This window comes from Staurois parvus, unplaced genomic scaffold (assembly GCF_062004578.1).
Source record: "Staurois parvus isolate SC_StPar_1 unplaced genomic scaffold, SC_StPar_1.0 ptg000029l, whole genome shotgun sequence".
NCBI lineage: Eukaryota > Metazoa > Chordata > Amphibia > Anura > Ranidae > Staurois > Staurois parvus.
In genome coordinates this window covers 5,449,364-5,468,902 of record NW_028317825.1, presented here as the reverse complement: position 1 = coordinate 5,468,902, position 19,539 = coordinate 5,449,364, and the positions used below count along the sequence as shown (strand labels likewise).

The 19,539-nt window shown below is 45.0% G+C and overlaps 1 protein-coding gene across 3 annotated transcripts in view; it reads left to right on the top strand.

Moving 5' to 3' along the window:
* Nucleotides 1-11,718: 11,718 nt before the first annotated feature.
* Nucleotides 11,719-19,539, top strand: part of POM121 (POM121 transmembrane nucleoporin) — a 30,020-nt gene continuing 22,199 nt past the window's right edge. The window contains exons 1-3 of one of the 3 annotated variants that reach the window (XM_089657440.1): nucleotides 11,719-12,267; nucleotides 14,531-14,743; nucleotides 15,171-15,332. In XM_089657440.1, coding sequence (XP_089513566.1) covers nucleotides 11,801-12,267; nucleotides 14,531-14,743; nucleotides 15,171-15,332 — 842 coding nt within the window. In that variant the 5' untranslated portion in view covers nucleotides 11,719-11,800. The remainder of the gene's footprint in view (nucleotides 12,268-14,530; nucleotides 14,744-15,170; nucleotides 15,333-19,539) is intronic. The other 2 variants (XM_089657450.1, XM_089657432.1) reach the window with 2 other exon arrangements.

Below are 19,539 nucleotides of genomic sequence, written 5' to 3'. Positions count from 1 at the left end.
CTTCAAATATCGTATTCCTCTTGTTAAGCTGCTCCTGAACAACAAACAACGTCAGAAGCGTCTTACCTGGGCTAAAGAAAAACAGACCTGGTCTGTTGCTCAGTGGTCCAAAGTCCTCTTTTCTGATGAGAGCAACTTTTGCATCTCATTTGGAAACCACGGACCCAGAGTATGGAGGAAGAATGGAGAGGCACACACTGCAAGATGTTTGAAGTCCAGTGTGAAGTTTCCACAGTCTGTGTTGATTTGGGGAGCCATGTCATCTGCTGGTGTTGGTCCACTATGCTTCATTAAGTCCAGGGTCAAAGCAGCCGTCTACCAGGAGATTTTGGAGCACTTCATGCTTCCTTCCGCAGACGAGCTTTATGGGGATTCTGACTTCATTTTCCAGCAGGACTTGGCACCTGCCCACACTGCCAAAAGCACCAAAACCTGGTTCAATGAACATGGGATTACTGTGCTTGATTGGCCAGCAAACTCACCTGACCTGAACCCCGTAGAGATTATATGGGGCATTGCCAAGAGAAAGATGAGAGACATGAAATCGAACAATGCAGAAGAGCTGAAGGCCGCTATTGAAGCATCCTGGTCTTCCATAACACCTCGGCAGTGCCACAGGCTGATAGCTTCCATGCCACACAGCATTGAGGCAGTAATTGCTGCAAAAGGGGCCTAAACCAAGTACTGAGTACATATGCATGCTTATACTTTTCAGAGGTCCCATATTGTTCTATGTACAATCCTTGTTTTATTGATTGCATGTAATATTCTAATTTTCTGAGATTGTGGATTTGGGGTTTTCATGAGCTGTAAGCCATAATCATCACAATTATGACAAATCACGGCTTGAACTATCTTGCTTTGCATGTAAAGAGTCTATCTCATATATTAGTTTTGTGTCTTCAGGTTGGGGTGTCTTCAAACGAGACCTTATAGATGAGATGACGAGTCCGAATTGATAAAGAAAGGTGCATTTATTACACTGCAGTGGAGATAATACAGCATACAAAAGTTCACCTCATGTGAGATGAACTAAGGTAATACAAAATATATATCTGTCTCTTTAAGCTTAGACTATTACATATATAGACATAACGTATAGGCGTGATCGTACTGAGGTTTAGGCGTGGTCATATAGTCTTGACCCAATCAAATTTCATATGCTTAACAGCAAACTCAGAGTTAAATGTAGGTTAATAGTTCAAATAAGTCCAAAAGTAGACAGTTGCTGGTTTGACCATAAGATGCTTTTCTTAAACTTGAAAGAGGAAGTTAACCTTTAAATCCAGACGTCTCAGACTTCAAATCACATTTTCTGAGAAGAGAAAAAGGAACTGCAGTAAAAATTCTTATAAGTATATATGTATATTAGAACATTAACTATCAGACCCCCATATTTCTACTCAGTTTCACCTTTTAAGTTGCATTACTGAAATAAATGCACTTTTGCATGATATTCTAATTTTTCGAGTTTCACCTGTATACTTACCTAATCCACCGCTCCTCCGAATGCAAGACCGGTCCCCGACGCTCCTGTCCTCCCCCCCCCCCCCCCTCCCCTGCACTCTAGCGGTCTTCAGAATGGGCTCTTCCTGATGTCATCACACACATACACCAGCTCTGGACATGAGGCCAGCAGGAACAGTCCACCACTGGACGTGGGGGAGTGTGGTTTTCCAGAGGATTGGAGGAATGGGTAAGTACAGCTGTTCCCTGAGCCCCTGGAAAAAACGAGCACTTAACCCATGCAGTTCTGCTTTAACATTAGTGGTGAAACGTTTTCTTATACACTAAAAACATGCTCAGGTACTATAGAGAAAATAGGGCACCTAACTTCACTGTTCAGTCTGTTGATGAGAAAACACACATAAAACTTCCCACTCTCATTGAATGTGACATATTGCTGGATGACAGGTCAGAAATACCAACCCCTAAGATTACACAGCATTTCCCTCATCTGAAATCCTTAACAGATAAGATCTCCTCAATCGACCCTAATTCCTAAATACTCCTCTTGCAAGGGAGAGATATTCTCAGGGTGCACAAGGCGTTTGAGCAGATTAATGGACCCCATAACACTCCTAATGCACAACGTTAAGATTTAGGTTGGGTCATAGTTGGAGAAGTATGCTTCGTTGGGGCTCACACACCAGCAGACGTGAACTAATTTAAGACAAACGTGCTACCTAATAGGTGCCCTTCTTTATTCATCTCATGTACTAGCTATATGTGAGTAAAAGAGGCCTTTAATCCTTGCAAACTACAGCAATGCACTCCCTCATTATGTCATTCAGGGACCACAGCTCGTAGCATAGACAGTTTAGGTGACAACGTGTTCACTAGGACTCCAATGATGAAACACCTGCTATGTCCATCGAAGATCATATGTTCCTTGATGTAGTTGAAAAGGAGATGTTTGTTGATGAAGCAATCCACTGAGTAGCACCCCACCATTTTGTTCACCATGCTTTAGACTGCCAAATGACACAAACACAGAAGAAACTCCTTGCTCTACAACACTCCTTTGCAAGAAAACCCTTAATGAAAGAACATTGTTAACTTTATGCACAAGATCTTTGACCATGACTAAGCAGAACCTACCCCACCACTAAAACTGGGTGAAGAGAGTTGGTACCTACCAATCTTTGGCTTCTATCGCCCTTAAAAATCAGGGCAGATCAGAGTAGTTTTTGATTCTAGTGCTTAGTATGACAGTATCTCTTTGAATGATGTACTTAGCATCCCTGATTTGAATAGTACGCTGCTAGCTGTACTTATACGTTTCTGCAATGAGTAAGTTGCAGTTACTACTGATGTGCAGCAAATGTTTTACTGTTTTGTGGTTAGAAGAAGTTAGTGAAGCTCACCGCAACTACTTGAGGTGTCTTTGGTTTCAAAATAATGAACTCAACAAAGAAATTGAGAATTCAGGATGAAAGTACATGTCTTTGTAAATAGTACTTGACTTCCATAACCATTTATAGTCTAAGACAAATAACTAAGCAGGGAGTGGGAGAGTATGGAGAAGATGTACAGTTCATCTTAAGAAATTTCTACTTAGATGATGGACTTACATCTGTGCCTACTGAAGCCAAAGCAGTCCGTCTCCTGCAGAGAGATACTTGCAGGATCTAATCTTAAGCTACACAAGGTGGCGTCCAATATAAGCTCAATAATAGGAGCGTTTCCTATAGATGACAGAGTTAAGGAGTTAAAAAACTTTGTTCTCACATCCTGTTTGAGGGCCCTCTACTGTGGACCCTCCACCACAGTTCGATATCTCTCCAGACAATATCCCCAATCCTCTTTGCTTTGGCCTTGGAGTCCTTGCTACATCTTATGAGAACTAACCCGGATATCAAAGGGGTTACGGTTGCTCAACAGTCATTCAAAGTCAGGGCATTTGCAGACGACTTGCTCCTGACTCTGACTCAGCCAAACACCACACTACCTACTCTTTACCCTAACCCGGTTGTCTAATATTTCTGGATTAGTAGTAAATGAAAACAAATCATCAGCCCTCAGTGTTTCCCTCCTTGTAGCGGAAATAAACTTACTGAAACAAAACTATGACTTCGCCTGGCCCACCATGCATTTGGAATATTTTGGGATTAACCTTACTAACTCCTACTACAGTCTCTATGAGGCCAATTATACCCCAATATTTTGTTACAAATTAAACATTGACTTCGATCCTTACCAATAAAGATCTAACCACACAATTTTCCCTATTTGAACACATCTGCCACCTGGCGCCTCTCTCCCCTAAACTTATCTCTATCCTTTACTCACAATTGACCACACTACAGAACCCCAACTATCACAGTTACGTTTCCAGGTGGGAAAGGGACCTCAAAAGCACCAAAGATCATGGATGCTGGTCACATATATGGACAACCCTGACCTCATGCTCTATTAATATTCTCACAATGGAATCAGCCATGGAATCGGTCTTCAAAACGGTTACAAGGTGGTGCTTGGTCCTGTCCTGTTTAGCATTTCTCCACCCATATGCACCCAACACTTGTTTTTGAGGTTGTAATATTACAGGAGATGTTCTACACATATGGTGGACATGCAATATACTCTCCTGGTTCTGGTCAAAGGTTCTTAAGCTACTCCATTTATTATTAACTTGTCCCTTCCCAAGAGACCCATAGCAAAAGCCTGGAAACAGCAGTTCATATCTTTCACAGACGTTCACCACCACCTTGATTTCTTTCTAATAAATGAAAAACTGTCTAGCATTCTCTCAGGCACCCACAAGAAATTCCTTAAAACATGTACTCCATGGATCCAACATGCCCACCCCGAGCTACCAATAGATAGCTTCACCTCATTATAGCCTTATAGACCCCATAACCCAGACCTGAGCACTTTCGATATTCTTTCTCCGATCCTTCCCTACTCTCTCCTCCCTTTCTCTTCTCTCGATTTTTATTTTCTGGCTCTTCCACAGGGATGTTTCACGAACTACGAGGTGTTGTGTACATCTCCCATCTTGATTGCATACTTGTATAATTTAAACAACATAACCATTTTATTAATCTCAGCTACTGAAATACAGATATATAACCCTTTCTTGGTTCTTTAAGCTGATTAGCCGACACAACATGATTAATATGTCTGTTCTCTTGACAAGATACTTATAATGTCATTTATCATAGTTATACTTTGTGTACAACCGCTTTTGACTGCTACCCTTTATTGTAATTTTTAGTTCATGCTCAAGACAGCGGTCGAGTTTGTATTTTCTAACATCAAAATATTCAATAAAAATCTATTGAAAGGAAAAAAATGTGTTCTAGGTGTCGATCCTCTGCCCCTTCAACAGAGTTAAGGAATAAGTTAAAATCTCCAGACAAACAGTTTTACCATTCAAGTGTCCAGAGAAGTGAGGCCCTACATATGGAGAGGTACCTTAGCCACAATAAACAGTCTTCACGATCCACTCGGGTTTGCAGCCCCGATCACGATCACTATGCAAGGCAATTCTGATTCAACAAAAAAAATCCTAGGAGCCTGAAAGAAACTCCAAATTGACTCAGAAGATCCTGAAATCCAGAATTACCTTCTAAGTCAGGGATGCACTTGGACCTTCAATGCCCCCCACTCATCTCACATGGGAGGAGTGTGGGAGAGAATGATTAACATAGCTAGACATATTCTCAATGTTGATGCAAAAGCAATTGATTCTCGCATGAAGTCTTCACTACATTGTTGGCCGAAGTTACAGCCATAATGAATGCTAGATCATTGGTTTCCATTTCAACAGACCCCAAGAAGCCTGAAATTCTTCCACCAGCAATGCTCTTGACTCAGAAGGCTTGTGCAGTACTAACACCACCTGGTGAGTTCACTAAAAAGATCTTTACAAGTGTCAGTGGAAGCAGGTTCAGAATCTTGCTGATACTTTTTGGAAACACTTGAAGCAAGAATATTTGTCATCCTTCCAAACAAGAATAAACTGTAACTAGAAAAACTACAATTTCTGGGGAAATTGTGTAAAGTGTTCTTGCCTCCACCAGTAGTCTACAACTGGAGTGGGCGGAGTAGCTTTTGTCACTCTGCTGCCTGCTCACACACCTAGGTACCTATGGCAACTCACTCTACAGCAAGGGCAGAGGAGCGGTTAAAAACAAACTGCTCCAACTTGCTCACTTTACTGGCAGTTGCCATCTTCAAACAGTTGTAGTTTTAAAATTATAAATCCTACACCGAAGAGCTTTATATTGTGATAATCACAAGACCCAGACCTACATTTTGATGCATAGTATGTCTCCGAAATATTAACAATGAAGGCACAGTCGCAGTTTAGAAATTGCCCTTCAAATTTCAGGTGGCTAGAGTGGAGTTTCAATGAATGTCAATGGGTGACGTGAGTTGCAAACAAATGGTCATATTGTGAAAACTATCAGGACTATGGCTTAGCCATGGACATTGGACAAATTTGATCAATCAATTGGTTAGTGTAATGTTTACTATCTTTACTCACTCCAAACACTCCACACAGTTACTCTGCCCACTCCATAAAGTTACTCTGCCCAGTCCAACCTTTTCACAGTTACTCCAGCCACTCCAACCACACAACAGTTACTCAAGCCACTCCACCCAGTTACTCTGCACCCTCCAGTTGTAGACTACTGGTGGAGGCAAGAACACTTCATACAATTTCCCCAGAAATTGTAGCTTTTCTAGTTAATATTCATTTTCCAGAATAAAGAGTTACCTAGTTAGATGGTACGGTAATTCAAAGTTATTTAGTAGTGGTATGTATTTATATCAGATGGAGAGTGTTCTGTATTTCACATCATTGCATTGAGTAGGGAGCCACCTATTGGGTGTTCTCTGCAATTGCAGTCTATTCTTTTCTGAAACAGGAAGTTTCACTCACATATCAGACCAGCGCCATTTTAGCTTCCAACACACCAGTGAAGGCCTCCTTTCTCTCTTTGATACACATATGCTTGTAAGTTCATTCATTGTTCGTTAAACAATGCATTTCAAAGTTTTTATTGTGATTGTAGGCAGCTGTTTGCAAAAAATGTGTACATTGCATGCATTTGTAAAAGACGTATCTACAAGCATATCGTAACTTCAGTTTAAGTGATTGTTTTGCAGTTTTATAGAACTATTCACAGAAATAAATTCAGTTTTGGAATGAGCTTCTGTCAGTTTTGTTAGCTAGCTGTTGGCCACCCGTTAGTAGGACATCATAGTTGTGTATGTATGGAACATTTGATTTTAATGCTAAAATTTTGTAAGTTTATATGGTGGATTGAAGATAAATTTTAAGTGCAGCAATTCTGGGCTAAATTTTTATATATAGCCTTGGGATGGCTTGATTGCATTGAGATGTGCCAGTCACCACACCTGATTTGGATATAAATATATCTCCTGTATTATATATATATATATACTGTATATGCTGGCTTCTGTACTATACATGTGCACTGTATACTCACAGCTGACCTACTGTTCTCTCCTCTCTGGGGACAGAAAATGATACCCTGGTCACATTGGATGCGATTTGACATGCAATATGCATGCCAGGCAACTTGCAAATCGTATGCCAAGTCGCACTCTATTGTCCGCTATTCGAGTGGTCATATCGTTGCGCTTCCGACTTGGTTGGAGCCGCACCAATTTCTAAAGTAGTGCATGCACTTATGTTGCAATTTGCATAGACATCTGTGTCAGATGTCTTGTAAATCGCATCTGAAATCGTCAGGTCACCCAATTTTGAAATCGTGCGACTTCACTGTAAGTTGCACGGTTTCAAAATCGGCTTTGATGTGACCGGGGGCTTATTGCAGTGACCATGGGGAAGCCAGGTTCTGCCCCGATTGCTCCTCTCACCAATTAGTGGATATTCATCTTGATCTCTTCTGTTGGCCATTGTTGCTCCTGCTCAGTCCTGTTGTAGCCACTTTGATTGATCAGGAGAGATGCGGAGGGGATGTATCCACAGCACTGCCTAGCACTGTGACCCTCAGCTACTTTGTGTACTGTGTGCCCCCCCATTTGGAATGATACAGAGCTGCCTCGGCAGCCGGCAGTCATAAGCGCAGCTGCAGCGCCTCAGATTTGTCAAGGACACCTCCATGTGTGCAGTGTACAATGAAAGTGTTTAGAAGTTTAGATTTTTCACATTCACACTATTCACAGTGGTCTCTCTCTTTCTCTCTGCAAGCAGGTGAGCTGTGCCACCCCTACACATTTTTTTATTTCAGTTTATTTTTTTAGCTTTATTTTTTTTTGTTTCATTTAGTTTTTTTTTTTCATTTCCTTTTTCCCGCTATTGTTTTTTTCGTTTCCAGCCCCTTTTCCATTTTTTTAGTTTCTAGCCTCTTTTCCATTTTTTATCACTCCGTTTTCTCCCACTTCTCCCTAGCTCCATTCGCAGACCGATTATCATTGGTCTCAGGGCTGGTTTGCACTATGGAGATGCAGTCCAGATGCGTTATGGATGCTTTTTTTGTGCACGTTTTTGGCGCGTTCCAGAGCGTTTTTGATGTGTTCCGATGCATTTTTTATGCATTCCAGTTCGATTTCTCCCTTCTCTTTTTCTTCAGTTTAAATGGGGACATGTGTGTTCCGGTGCGTTTTTGATACGTTTTGCCGTGTTCCAGTACAGTTCTGTGTGGAGAAGATGCAACATGTTCTGCTTTTTTTCTGTGGCTGGAATGCACTGGAACTGCAAGCACTGATGTGAACTATGACATTGACAACCATGTAGCCTACTTTCTCTGCGTTTTGGATGCAGAGGAAAAGCAACTGAAATGCATGTGGTGTGAACTGACCCTCAATCTGCTCCCCTTCTGTTCTTTTTTCTTTACAGCTCATCTCTGCACCCTTGTCCGCCCATTGGCTTGTGTTGTGTCGGCGTCATGTGTTTTCATGACACCCGCGACCTGCCTCATCCTGCCCAGCACTGATGTCTTGGGTTTCCATGATAACGGCGGTTGGTGTAGGAATGACTTTGAGCACATACATGAGTAGTAAACTCGCATGGTGCATGCGCAGGTGACAAGCGTCACCATGACAGTCGGCTGCTGCACCATAAGGACCACTTTAGGTTTGTCCTCATTGCAGCTCCCTTGACAATAGGAGATACACTCCCAATCTCTAGGCAACAGCTTTTAGCTTCTGTCAGGGACATAAATGCCGCCGATCGTTGTTTCCAAAATCCAGCACTGCTTCCAGCTGATACTTTTTTACAATCCAGGGGGTACTATGATACATGTGAACACAAGGTTTCTATCCCCGGGAATGCAGGTTATGCACATCTGATTATTGTTTTATGGTTTATTTATTTTCCCAGTTTCTGTTTACAATAATTTGAATGCATTTTTAGAGGGAAAATGACATCATGGGGTGGGACCAGGCTCATTTCACTTCACTCTGATTGGTGGATGGTTTTCTTAAATAGTTCTCCAGTTGCTGTCGCATGCTTGATGAAGGGGTCCTGGGAGACTCTGAAACGTTGCCTTGCTGTAACGATGTGATCGTTCATTAAAACCTTTGGACCCATATTGGTGATCCTTGGTGTGCTGGAGACATTCTCCCTCAGTGTACAATGGGCCCCCTCTCCCTCAGGGCCTGCGTGGCCCACACACGCTCTCCTGATGCAGTATCTCTGAGCTCACTCCTGTGGTGAGCAGTAACGGCTTCTAGAGGCCTTTGACCGTGTCTCCCATGGGTTTATGTGCAGAGCCCTGCGCAGGTTTGGTCTTGGGGAAATGTTTTGTTCATATGTTGACATCATGTACAATGACATTTGTAGTTCCGTGCAGGTGAACGGCTGGAAGACTGACCCCTTCCCGGTCCTCTCCGGGGTCAGACAAGGCTGTCCTCTCTCACCTCTGCTTTTTGTTTGCTGTATAGAGCTCTTCGCCGAATGCATCAGACGGAATCCAGAGATCGGGGGAATCACCGCACCGGGACCAGACCGACGGGAAGTGAAGTGCTCGCTCTACATGGACGACGTGACGGTGTTCTGTGCCAACCAGCGCTCCATTGACCTGCTCGTCCAGACCTGCTAGGACTTCAGCCAAGCTTCGGGGGCAAAGGTCAACTGCGGGAAGTCGGAAGTCATGCTCTTCGGAAAGTGGTTCCTGCCTTCTTCTGCATCCATGCCCTTTGGCATCAAGACAGACTTCATGAAGGTTTTGGGGGTTTGGTTTGGTGCCGAGGGCGCAGCCCTGAAGTCTTGGGAGGAGAGACTGGCCAAGATGCGCCAAAAGTTTGGACTCTGGAGCCTCAGAGACCTCACCATCGAAGGGAAGACACTGGTACTCCGCAGCGAGATTCTCCCTGTGTTGCAGTACCTCGCCCAGGCCTGGCCCCCTCGGGTCAACACCTGCAAGGCCATCACCAGGGCGGTGTTTCACTTCATCTGGGGCTCCAAGATGGACAGAGTGAAGCGGGCAGTCATGTTCAAGGAACCCCTCAAGGGCGGTAAGGGCGTGCCCGACATCGCCACCCAGCTGAGGGTGTTCTTTGCTTGCAACTGCATCCGCAGAACTTTGCCAAGACGGACTATGGACTCTGGCGGGAACGCAATGTCTCGCTTCTTCCTGTTGCCTCTCTGGAGGTCCCTGGGGTGGGACACTTGGGATAGTTCCATCCCCTACAACTGGGACACTCCTTGGTACTACTTGGATACTTTCAAGTTCATCAGGGAGCAAGGGCTACAGGGAGTCAAGCCTGACTTGTGGAAGCCAAAGACTATCTACAAGCTCATCCGAGCCAGCGACATTTTGGAGTCGGTTCCAGGCCTGCCTTCGGACACCTGCAAGGTGGTCTGGAGGAATGTTTCCTCAAACATCCTCACCAACAGGCACAAAGACCTGACATGGATGGCTATCCAGGGGGGACTGCCTCTCAGGACATTTATGCATGCCAGGAACCTGAGCAGATACAGACACTGCCCCTTCTGCATCATCCATGAGGAAACGTCTTACCACGTTTTCTGGGAGTGCTCATTTGCTCAGGCCCTGTTGGGGGCCCTGGAACCTGAACTCAAGGACTTTGTGCCACAGACAGCCATCACTCACTTTGGGGTGCTGAATGGACTGTTCTGTGGAACCTTTTCTCTGGAGGACATTGACAGCACCTGGCGGGTGCTGTGCTGTTTCAAGGACGCTTTATGGTGCGCCAGAAAGCGCCTCACCCTCCAGCGGGAGAGGATGTCCATTGAGGACTGCCGCAGACTGACCCTCAGTCTGCTCAGAGACTATTCCTTGATGGACTTTAAGGAGGAAGAGGACGTCTGAAGATTTCCCCCTTCCCCCTTGCGTGTCTTTGTCCCTTCAATAAAGCTTCGGGCCTGTGTTTCCCCCTTCCTCCCCCCTTCCCCCCCCCCCACACACCCGATGCCTATTGTTGATCGTGTTTTTCAGTTATCGTTATAGTGCATGACATAGTGACTAGGAAATGTATATTGTATTAGGATGCTACAGTTTTTGGGGTAAGCGGCGTCATGCATGACGTGGTGGTCCGGGGGATTCATCCTCCGTGCACATCACGTCAGGCATCATACCGCTGAGCGAATGTATTTATTTGCCTGACTGTATTTATCGTATGCTTGGAACTGTATTGCTATGTGGTGCGCTGCGTCGCAGTACAGGGTGAGATGTACCCCGATTACATGTAACATGTTGTTTTTGATGCTTCTGCAATAAAAGTAACGGCTTCTAGAAGTTTCCAGTCAGGTTTACCCATAGCAATGGCTTTACTTGACTTTAGTCAAACTGCAGTTTTTTTATCTACAGATGTAACTTGTCCGTATATACAGTATTTTTTTTTTTGTAAAAGTGAACTGTGCCTTTAAAAGAGCCTCCATGTTGGACCCATTTCCGGGTAGTGCTCCACACAGCCAGTACTACCAGAGGTAGATTCCTCATACACCTTTAGCCCCGTCCGCACACCTCACTTCACAGTACACTGTCTCCAGAGGTCAGCAAGACATTCACTCATATTCAAACAGCGTCGCATGCGCTTGACCCTCACACGGGGCCAAATCTCGATATCTGATTGGCAGAGGGGGCGCGCGCTCTGCCCCGCCTATTCTATCACGTGACTTTTCAGAGCTCGAATCCAAAGCAGAGCCAATAAACAGCCGGCGGAAGTGTCGTTCTCCTTCGGTTGACAAAGACAGGCTACGGGATTCCTTTTGAAATGAATGTGTGGGCGTGGTGTGGGCTCGTTGCCTGGTGACACGGGATGTGACGGCTAGGGGGCTAACGAGCGCGGGGCACGCTGGGTATTTAAGGCCTGGCGCGGCGCGCGGGGGATCATGTGTCCGTCCAGCGGGCACGGAGCAGGGCGGTGGGTAAGGTTGAAGCGGGTACTCCGGTCCTGGCGGAGTCAGGAGGTACAGCCGTTAGTTCTGCTCGTGCCCGCGGCCCTGCTTCTCCTCCTAGTGCTGTACTGCTTCCCTGTGCTCAGCGCTGTGGTGCTGTGTGCGGCTGGCGCCTGCCTTTACTACAGCTCCTCGGGGCCAGCCGTGTGGAGGTACTTGGACTGGAGGCAACTGACGGGAGGAGGAGCACCAGGGAGGCGACAGAGACCTGCGGGACATAGGCGGCAGAGGGAGCCGGGCCTGAAGTGGACGCCTGCTTCCTTACTGTTACTCATGGGCAGCTATCTGGGCAAGCAAGACCCCCCGGCCCGGGCAGTGGGCAGAGGAAGCCGGGAGCTGAAAGAGCGGTTATCCAGACCCAACCCGGCTGTGGCAACCCCGGCCAGACGCCTTTCTTTCAGGTGGGGAAGGGGGTGCATGGCTCCTTTCTGTATGTGCCTTCCGGGAGGGGGAGGGTCATGGACACGCTGGTTTTATGTTTAACCATCTTAGGTCTCGTTCACATGGGATGACAATATCCTACCCCGCACAGGGCCGCACTTTGGGGGGGCGCAGGTGGTACATGCATCCCTGTGCCGGAATTCCCATTGTTGCCTATTTGGACGCAGTGGCTGAATGGACACAGCCGCTATTTCCAATGTGACGTTCATACAAGTGCGCGGCCCCCCAGTACACCCAGGGTGTTCGCTTCTAAGTTGGCATTTAGCTGGATGTGTGCATACGGTGTATTTCCAAAAGTTGAAGTATATCATATGTCTGGGCAAGGCGTAGTGTAGAAGTGATCAGCCTTTACACGTATATGCCGCCTTACAGCCATCCATTTGTATTAGTGGTTGTTCACCGTGCATGGATACAGCCATTGTGCTCCTTATGTGACATTTGTACAGGTGCATGAACCCCCCCCCCCTTCCCTGCACCAAGGGTGATCACTCTTGCGTTGGTGTTTACCTGAACATGTGCATACAGTGTATTTCCAAAGGACAACAGTTGAAGTATATCATATGTCTGGGCAAGGCGTAGTGTAGAAGTGATCAGCCTTTACACGTATATGCCTTCTTACAGCCATTCATTTGTATTAGTGGTTGTTCACCGTGCGTGGATGCATGGACACAGCCATTGCACTCCCTATGTGACATTTGTACAGGTGCATGACCCCCCCCCCCCTCCCACACACACACGCATCAAGGGTGATCACTCTTGCGTGGGCGTTTACCTGAATATGTGCATACAGTGTATTTCCAAAGGACAAAAGTTGAAGTGTATCATATGTCTGGGCAAGGCGTAGTGTAGAAGTGATCAGCCTTTACACGTATATGCCTTCTTACAGCCATCCATTTGTATTAGTGGCTGTTCTTTGTGCATGGACACAGCCATTGTGCTCCCTATGTGACATTTGTACAGGTGCAGCTAATACAGGCAGCAGGAAGGGACATCCACCCCCTCCGCCACCTTCCGTGGCTTGACCAGGATCTCCTGTCCCACCGGGAGACCTGAGCGAAAAGCCAGCGTGCCTAACAAAGCTGGAAAAAGCTTTGATTGGCTCCCGGCTATGGTAACTTGGAAGTGATGACCTGTCATTTTTCGGTTTACCTGGATGTTAAGGGTACCATTTTTAAAAAATGCAAAAGCATTTGAAACACAGATCTTGATATTTTGAATGCTTTTATGTGCAGAGGCGGGTGGTCTTATGTCCCTCTATAAAGACTACCTGTGACATGCCCATTGCTGTCACAAGGATGTTTACAGTTCTTTTGACAGCAATAAGTTTTGAAAAAATAAAATCGGATCAGAAGTCCGCTCACACGGGTGCCCCATCAGCACATGGCATACTGAGGGGGTGCCCACAGGAAGAGGGGGAGCAAAGAGCGCCAGTTGGGGACGCCAGAAGACCAGGGGCTGCTCTACGCAATCCCATTGCACAAAGCATGTACTGTGTTGTTTTTTTTCCCTTAATACTTTAATGAGAAAACATGGCTTTTACCATAACTTTAAAGTCATGTTGAACCTTTGGTTTTGTTTTTCTTAATTAAAATATCAAACATGTTTATACTTACCTGCTCTGTGCAATGTTTTTGCACAGAGCAGCTCCCATCCTCCTTTTTGGGGTCCCCTGCTTGCGCTCCAGGACCATCCTCTTCGGTGGGTTCCCCCATGGCCAATGGCTCCCGCTGCTATCAATCTGCCCAATGAGGGAGACAGCAGCTGCAGCCACTGCTCTCCTGCAAATGGCTGGATTGGATATGGCTTCTGTAAGAAAAGGGGGCGAGCTGCAGCACAGAAGGCTTTTTTCACTTTAATGCATAGCATGCATAAGGGTGAAAAACCTTAAGGCTTTAGGACTTCTAACTTTTCTTTCAAGTGCGTCACATTTTGTATTGCAGCATGAGAACAAGAGCACTCTTGTTGGCTGCATCTGTAGAGAATAATATGTTTTGAGTTTTTTAGCAGCCTTAGGCTCTTACAACCTGTGACGGTAGGGCATGAACAAATTTCAAAACTAATTAGGTGTTGGCATGCAACAATGTAGACTAATATTTGACAGTGCAATCCTTTTTTTATATTGCCAAGTATTTGACTTTTTCATCAAAACCTTTTCATTCTATAATTATCTCTGTTTCTGTATACTTGCAAGATCTTTTATGTTAAAATGTTTTCTATCTTCAGAGAGACACCTCGGCTATCCAGTCGGGCTTTTCTGAGTCCACGCAGACGTTACCCAATCCATCAGCCGCAGTACAGCATGCCGGGTTCTCTTCCTACAGTGTATTTTGATGGGTATCAGAAAAAATGCTTACTATCACCAAAGTCTTCTCTGGTACGCAGTCCTGTTACTGTGAAAATTGCACGGCCAGACCCGAATATCGCTCGTTCACCTGTGTAAGTAATATCTGTAAACATCCACTATGGTGAATCTCAGCTGTAGAATGAGAATGTGTGTTTATTGCGTTGGGAATGTTGTTCAAATCAAGGTGATCTTTGTAGAGCTGGAAACCTAGGGTTAAAGACTAGTCCCATTAGGATGCCTGTACCCACAGATTATGCAGATGACTGGAATAGAATACTTCCTAGAGGCAGATGACTAATGCTTCTGATTGAAAGAGCAAATTTCTCACAAGCGAGCTTTTGTAAATTGAATCTGGGCGATATTAGCAAATGTGCAAAATATTATAGCCCATTCTATTCTAGCTCTTTCACAAATATAGATCAAAAAATGCACCATTTAAATTGGTGTCATACACTTGAACAGGATTGCTGTTTGCCTAATATTGAATTTCTTGACTTTTTTTTTTTTTCCCTACTCTAGCCTGGATGACCTGCTGTCTCCAGGGCCAGCATCTCCACTGGTTCAATGTTCACCAGATCCTTGTGCAAAAGAAACTGTACTCAATGCCATCAGAGAAAGAAGGAAAAGGATGAACAAAGATGAGGAGCACAGTACAATTGGAGGATTAGAAAATAAGAGAAGGTAAGGTTATAAAAAAAATTAGTGCTATTAGAGGTACATTCTGATTTATTCCGCTTTAGATCATGAAAATATTTGCTTAATTATCTGTAGGTCAGCATTTTGCAAAATATTGCACAGAAATATATACTGTTTGAGGTATGAAGAAAGGGTCTTCAGCTGATTGTAAATCGATGAACTACAAAATGTGCAAGGAATATACACAGTTTAGCAATAACTTTATGACCACCCACCTAATATTGAGTAGATCCCCCTTTTGGTGCCAAAGCAGCACTGACCCTCTGAGGTGTGGATGCCACTAGACCTCTGAAAGGATGCTGTAGTACCTGTCACAAGCCATCAGTAGCATATCCTTTAATGCTACAGGGCACGGCCTCCACAGATTGGACTTGTTTTTTAAGCACATCCCGCCCCATGCTCAATTTGTTTTAAGGTTTAGAGAATTTGGAGGCCAAGTCAACGCCTCACTCGTTTTTTCTCCTTAAATGATTCTTGAACCATTTTTGCAGTGTGGCAGGGTGAGACCACTGCCATCAGGAAAGTTTCTATGAAGGTGTATTTGGTCAGCAACAATGTTTAGCTTGGTAGTATGTGTCACGTAACATCCACATGAATGACAGGACCTGAGGTTTTCTTTTTATATTTTTTTATGTGCATATAGCACTTGGTCCCATTCTGATTGGTGGCTCTGTCTCCAAACACCTATTTGGTTGTAGCTCCACCCTATTTGGCCCTTTATATGGGCATTCCTGTCGAAGCAAGGGATGGACCTGTCCACCAGTGCTGCTTAGAAGCCAATTATCGGATTGAAATGGGTATTAAATAACATTAAAACCTTTTAATGATGGTTCCTCTGTAAAGTATGCCTGTCAGATTTTTAATATAAAAGATCTATGCCCACATTTCTGAAGATTTATAAAAGTACATGCAGGCCCCTTTGTGGTTCTTGGTTTCACAAGTTGAAAACCAATATCCCCGAGGGGGCGCTGTTGAGCAGCTGAAGAAGATGGTCGCAAGTTAGACTGGCTCCTCACCGCCCAGGTGTGCAAATATATTTACCACCCTTCATAGTAGCCCCTGACAACCCCATACCAGGTCCTCTGCTTCCTTGACGCCCCGCGGACTTGCTTGTTGCGTTTAGCCGACTCGGACCACCTTGTCATTGGCTCCTGGTCCCTGGACCTTTACCACTAGTGGGACCCTGCAGCAAAGGGGACGTGGCAGCCGGAATCCTCCTGCGGTCAATGTGAGTGAGTGTCTCCTACCCACCTCTGCTCTGCAGTCCCAACGCCAGCCTGTGTATCTTTTCAGCTGGCGTGAGCGCCTTACCTGTTCCCTGGACTGGCTCCCAGTCTGCACTTGGCCCTGCTGTCTGGGTCACTCCTGAGGATTCGGCCCTTCACCACAATCACTGCTGGTGCACGCACCCGGCCTGGGCACCTAACCATCCCTGCAGCCAAGTGAGGTCGACTGCACCCTGCATGACGGGGGGGACAGGCTGCACTTGGAGGAATCATCTGGCACCATCTGAGGTGCATTGCCTGGGTCTCGGCACAGCCTGCTACCCCTCACTCTTTATTTACAGTCATAATAGCTGCTGTAGCTGCGGTCATGCCCTAGGTAGTCTCCTGCCTTTAGGGATAGCCCTACTACTACTTGGGCACTGTCACCTCACACCACTGTACAGCTGAACTATTTGTAGCTGTTGCCTGCCACCTGTTTCCTGCAAATTTAGGGAGGCTATACCCGCAATAGGCGTTTGTACCCCAATCCCATTTCACTGAGGGACTCTGTCGGGGACCATATACCTATTTTCCCTTTTTCTTTTCCCTTCTCCTGCTCTGCTGGACAACAGCACTTGGCTCATATCCAGCGCTCCTCATATGTCATCCTGCCATTTCTTGCGTTAAACTACAGGCTTTGATATATTAGCAGTCATAGCTGTTTGGACACTTTTATTCAAACGCCCATGGATTTTTCTGGGACCATGGGGAAATACTCAACCACTACTCCCACCTATGTCTACTAAATCTTCTGGGGGCACCTCAAAGACCTCAACTGGCCCTGCTAAACAGCTCCCATCTAAAATGGCCTCTCCACAACCTTCTCCTTTAACACCCACTTTCCTCTCAGGAGCTCATATCCCAACTAGACGACCCCTCTAATGACAGTCTTTGCGTTGCACAAATAGCAAATCCCACTGCAGTGACCGTTCATGATTCAGCTCTTAAGAAATTTAAACTGCTATGGAACAACTCGCTACAAAGAAATAAGGGACATAGAATCCCCTATCCATGATCTTGAACACAAAATGAACTAAGCTATTTTAGTTATCAATAACCATGAACAAAATAGACACCATCAAATTGGATGCTTCTGCCCTCCAAACACTCGAGGCCTTAGAGAACCACAGTAGGATAGGAAACGTTTGGATCAGAGGATTTCCTGAATCTAAAGAGGACTTAAACTCTATGGTTACTGCCTTGTTACAGGAGCTCATACCAGGAACCCCAAATAGAATGACTGGAATTTGACAGAATCCATAGGGCCTTTGGTCTGAAGGGCCTCCTCGTGACATAGTCAAACCTACTTTTTACAAGACCAAGGAAGCTGTCATGCAAGCATCCTGGTCCAAGAGAGATCTGACTTTTCAAAAGCACAGATAGCAAATTTTCTCAGACTTGGCTTCACAAACACTTTTTGTAACACAAGGAACTAAAACCATTCATCCAAACATTACAACACCACCGCATTAAATACAGCTGGAATTTTACATTCAAAATATCCTTTCTTCCAAGGCCATCATATGCCTTCTCTACGGCAGAAGCTCAGGCAGTCTTTGCCAAACTGCAGCTCATGCTCCTGACCTCAGTTTGGCTCACAGGCCTCACAATCCTCAATCTCGCAAATCTCCTTGCCTTACCCCTCTCTGGGAACCTTTGCCTCTGAGACATTGTTCTACATCGAGACAAACCAGATCAGCCTCCAGACCTGATCTTCCATATGAAGCCTGAATCGCTCATTTTTTTGCTTTTTTTTTTTTGCTAGTCCACCTATTTTGGACTCCACACACCTATCATTAGGGTATTCCTGGACATTCCCCTTGTTTTGGATACACTGATTTGCAAATGCTCCCTGATTTTTTTTTTTTTTTAGGTTTTTTTGTTTTTCATTATGTATGTTAATGTGCACTCAATTTTGGAGGCTTGTTGTCACCCACGGGGATCATCTAGATGTTTTATAAAACCTTAATTACCCCAAACTGGACCGGATGAGTTGTGGGGCATTGCTGTTAAGCCCGCCTGCATTTCCTTTCATCATATTGTATTGCACATTGGGCGCTGGAACTTACTGGCAGTTCTACCTTCTGGCTCCCCCTGGGTTGACCGCAACCTTCTCCATTCCTCCTTTTTGTTGCAAGTGTATGCATAGGCACATGTGCACCCCTGTACATATAGGCATTTATATACATCCCAAATTCCCCCTTCCTTTTCCTTCCCTTATGTGTTTTTTTTTCTTTCCTTTTATCCCTACATTACTAGTGTCAGGCAATAGTTTTGCTGTTTTTTTTTTTTTTTTTTTTTTTTTTTTTTTTTTTTTTTAATCATATGTAATGCACACCTGGTCGGCTCAAGCGACCCCAACCTATGGCAGTGCATTTGATCACCGCCATTGATTACTTAGGCAACTCTTTCCTTAACATCCCCTGTGTATGGGCCTGCTTTCACTTCTATTCTCTTCTTGCCTCTTCATTCTGTTTCCTTTGTTTTTTGGATGTTGGGACGCCCAGGCCTTGTACATTAACCTTGAAATAGACCTCTGCCACAATCCCTAGCTGTCTTGCCCTTTACCCCCCATGATGGCTACCTCCAAATTTGCTATAGTGTCACATGATGTGCAGGGCTTCAACTCTCCCCAGAAACGTAGGTGCGCCCTTCCCCTTTTATGCTTCACTTCAACCCAATATTATTGGATTGCAGGAAACCAGGTTTTCTTCCTCCTTCCCTAAATACTTTCATAAAAAATACCCCCAAGTGTTCCAGGTGACATTTGAGGGGGAAAAAAAGGTTTTAGTGGCATTTCATAAAAAAACTTTTTTCGTTTCCTTGAAATCGTGGACCTTACAGGTCTATCCTGGATGTAGAAGTCACCATAGTCAACTATTATGCCCCCAATGCCCATCAGGCCTGCTTTTTCTCTTTGCTATGTG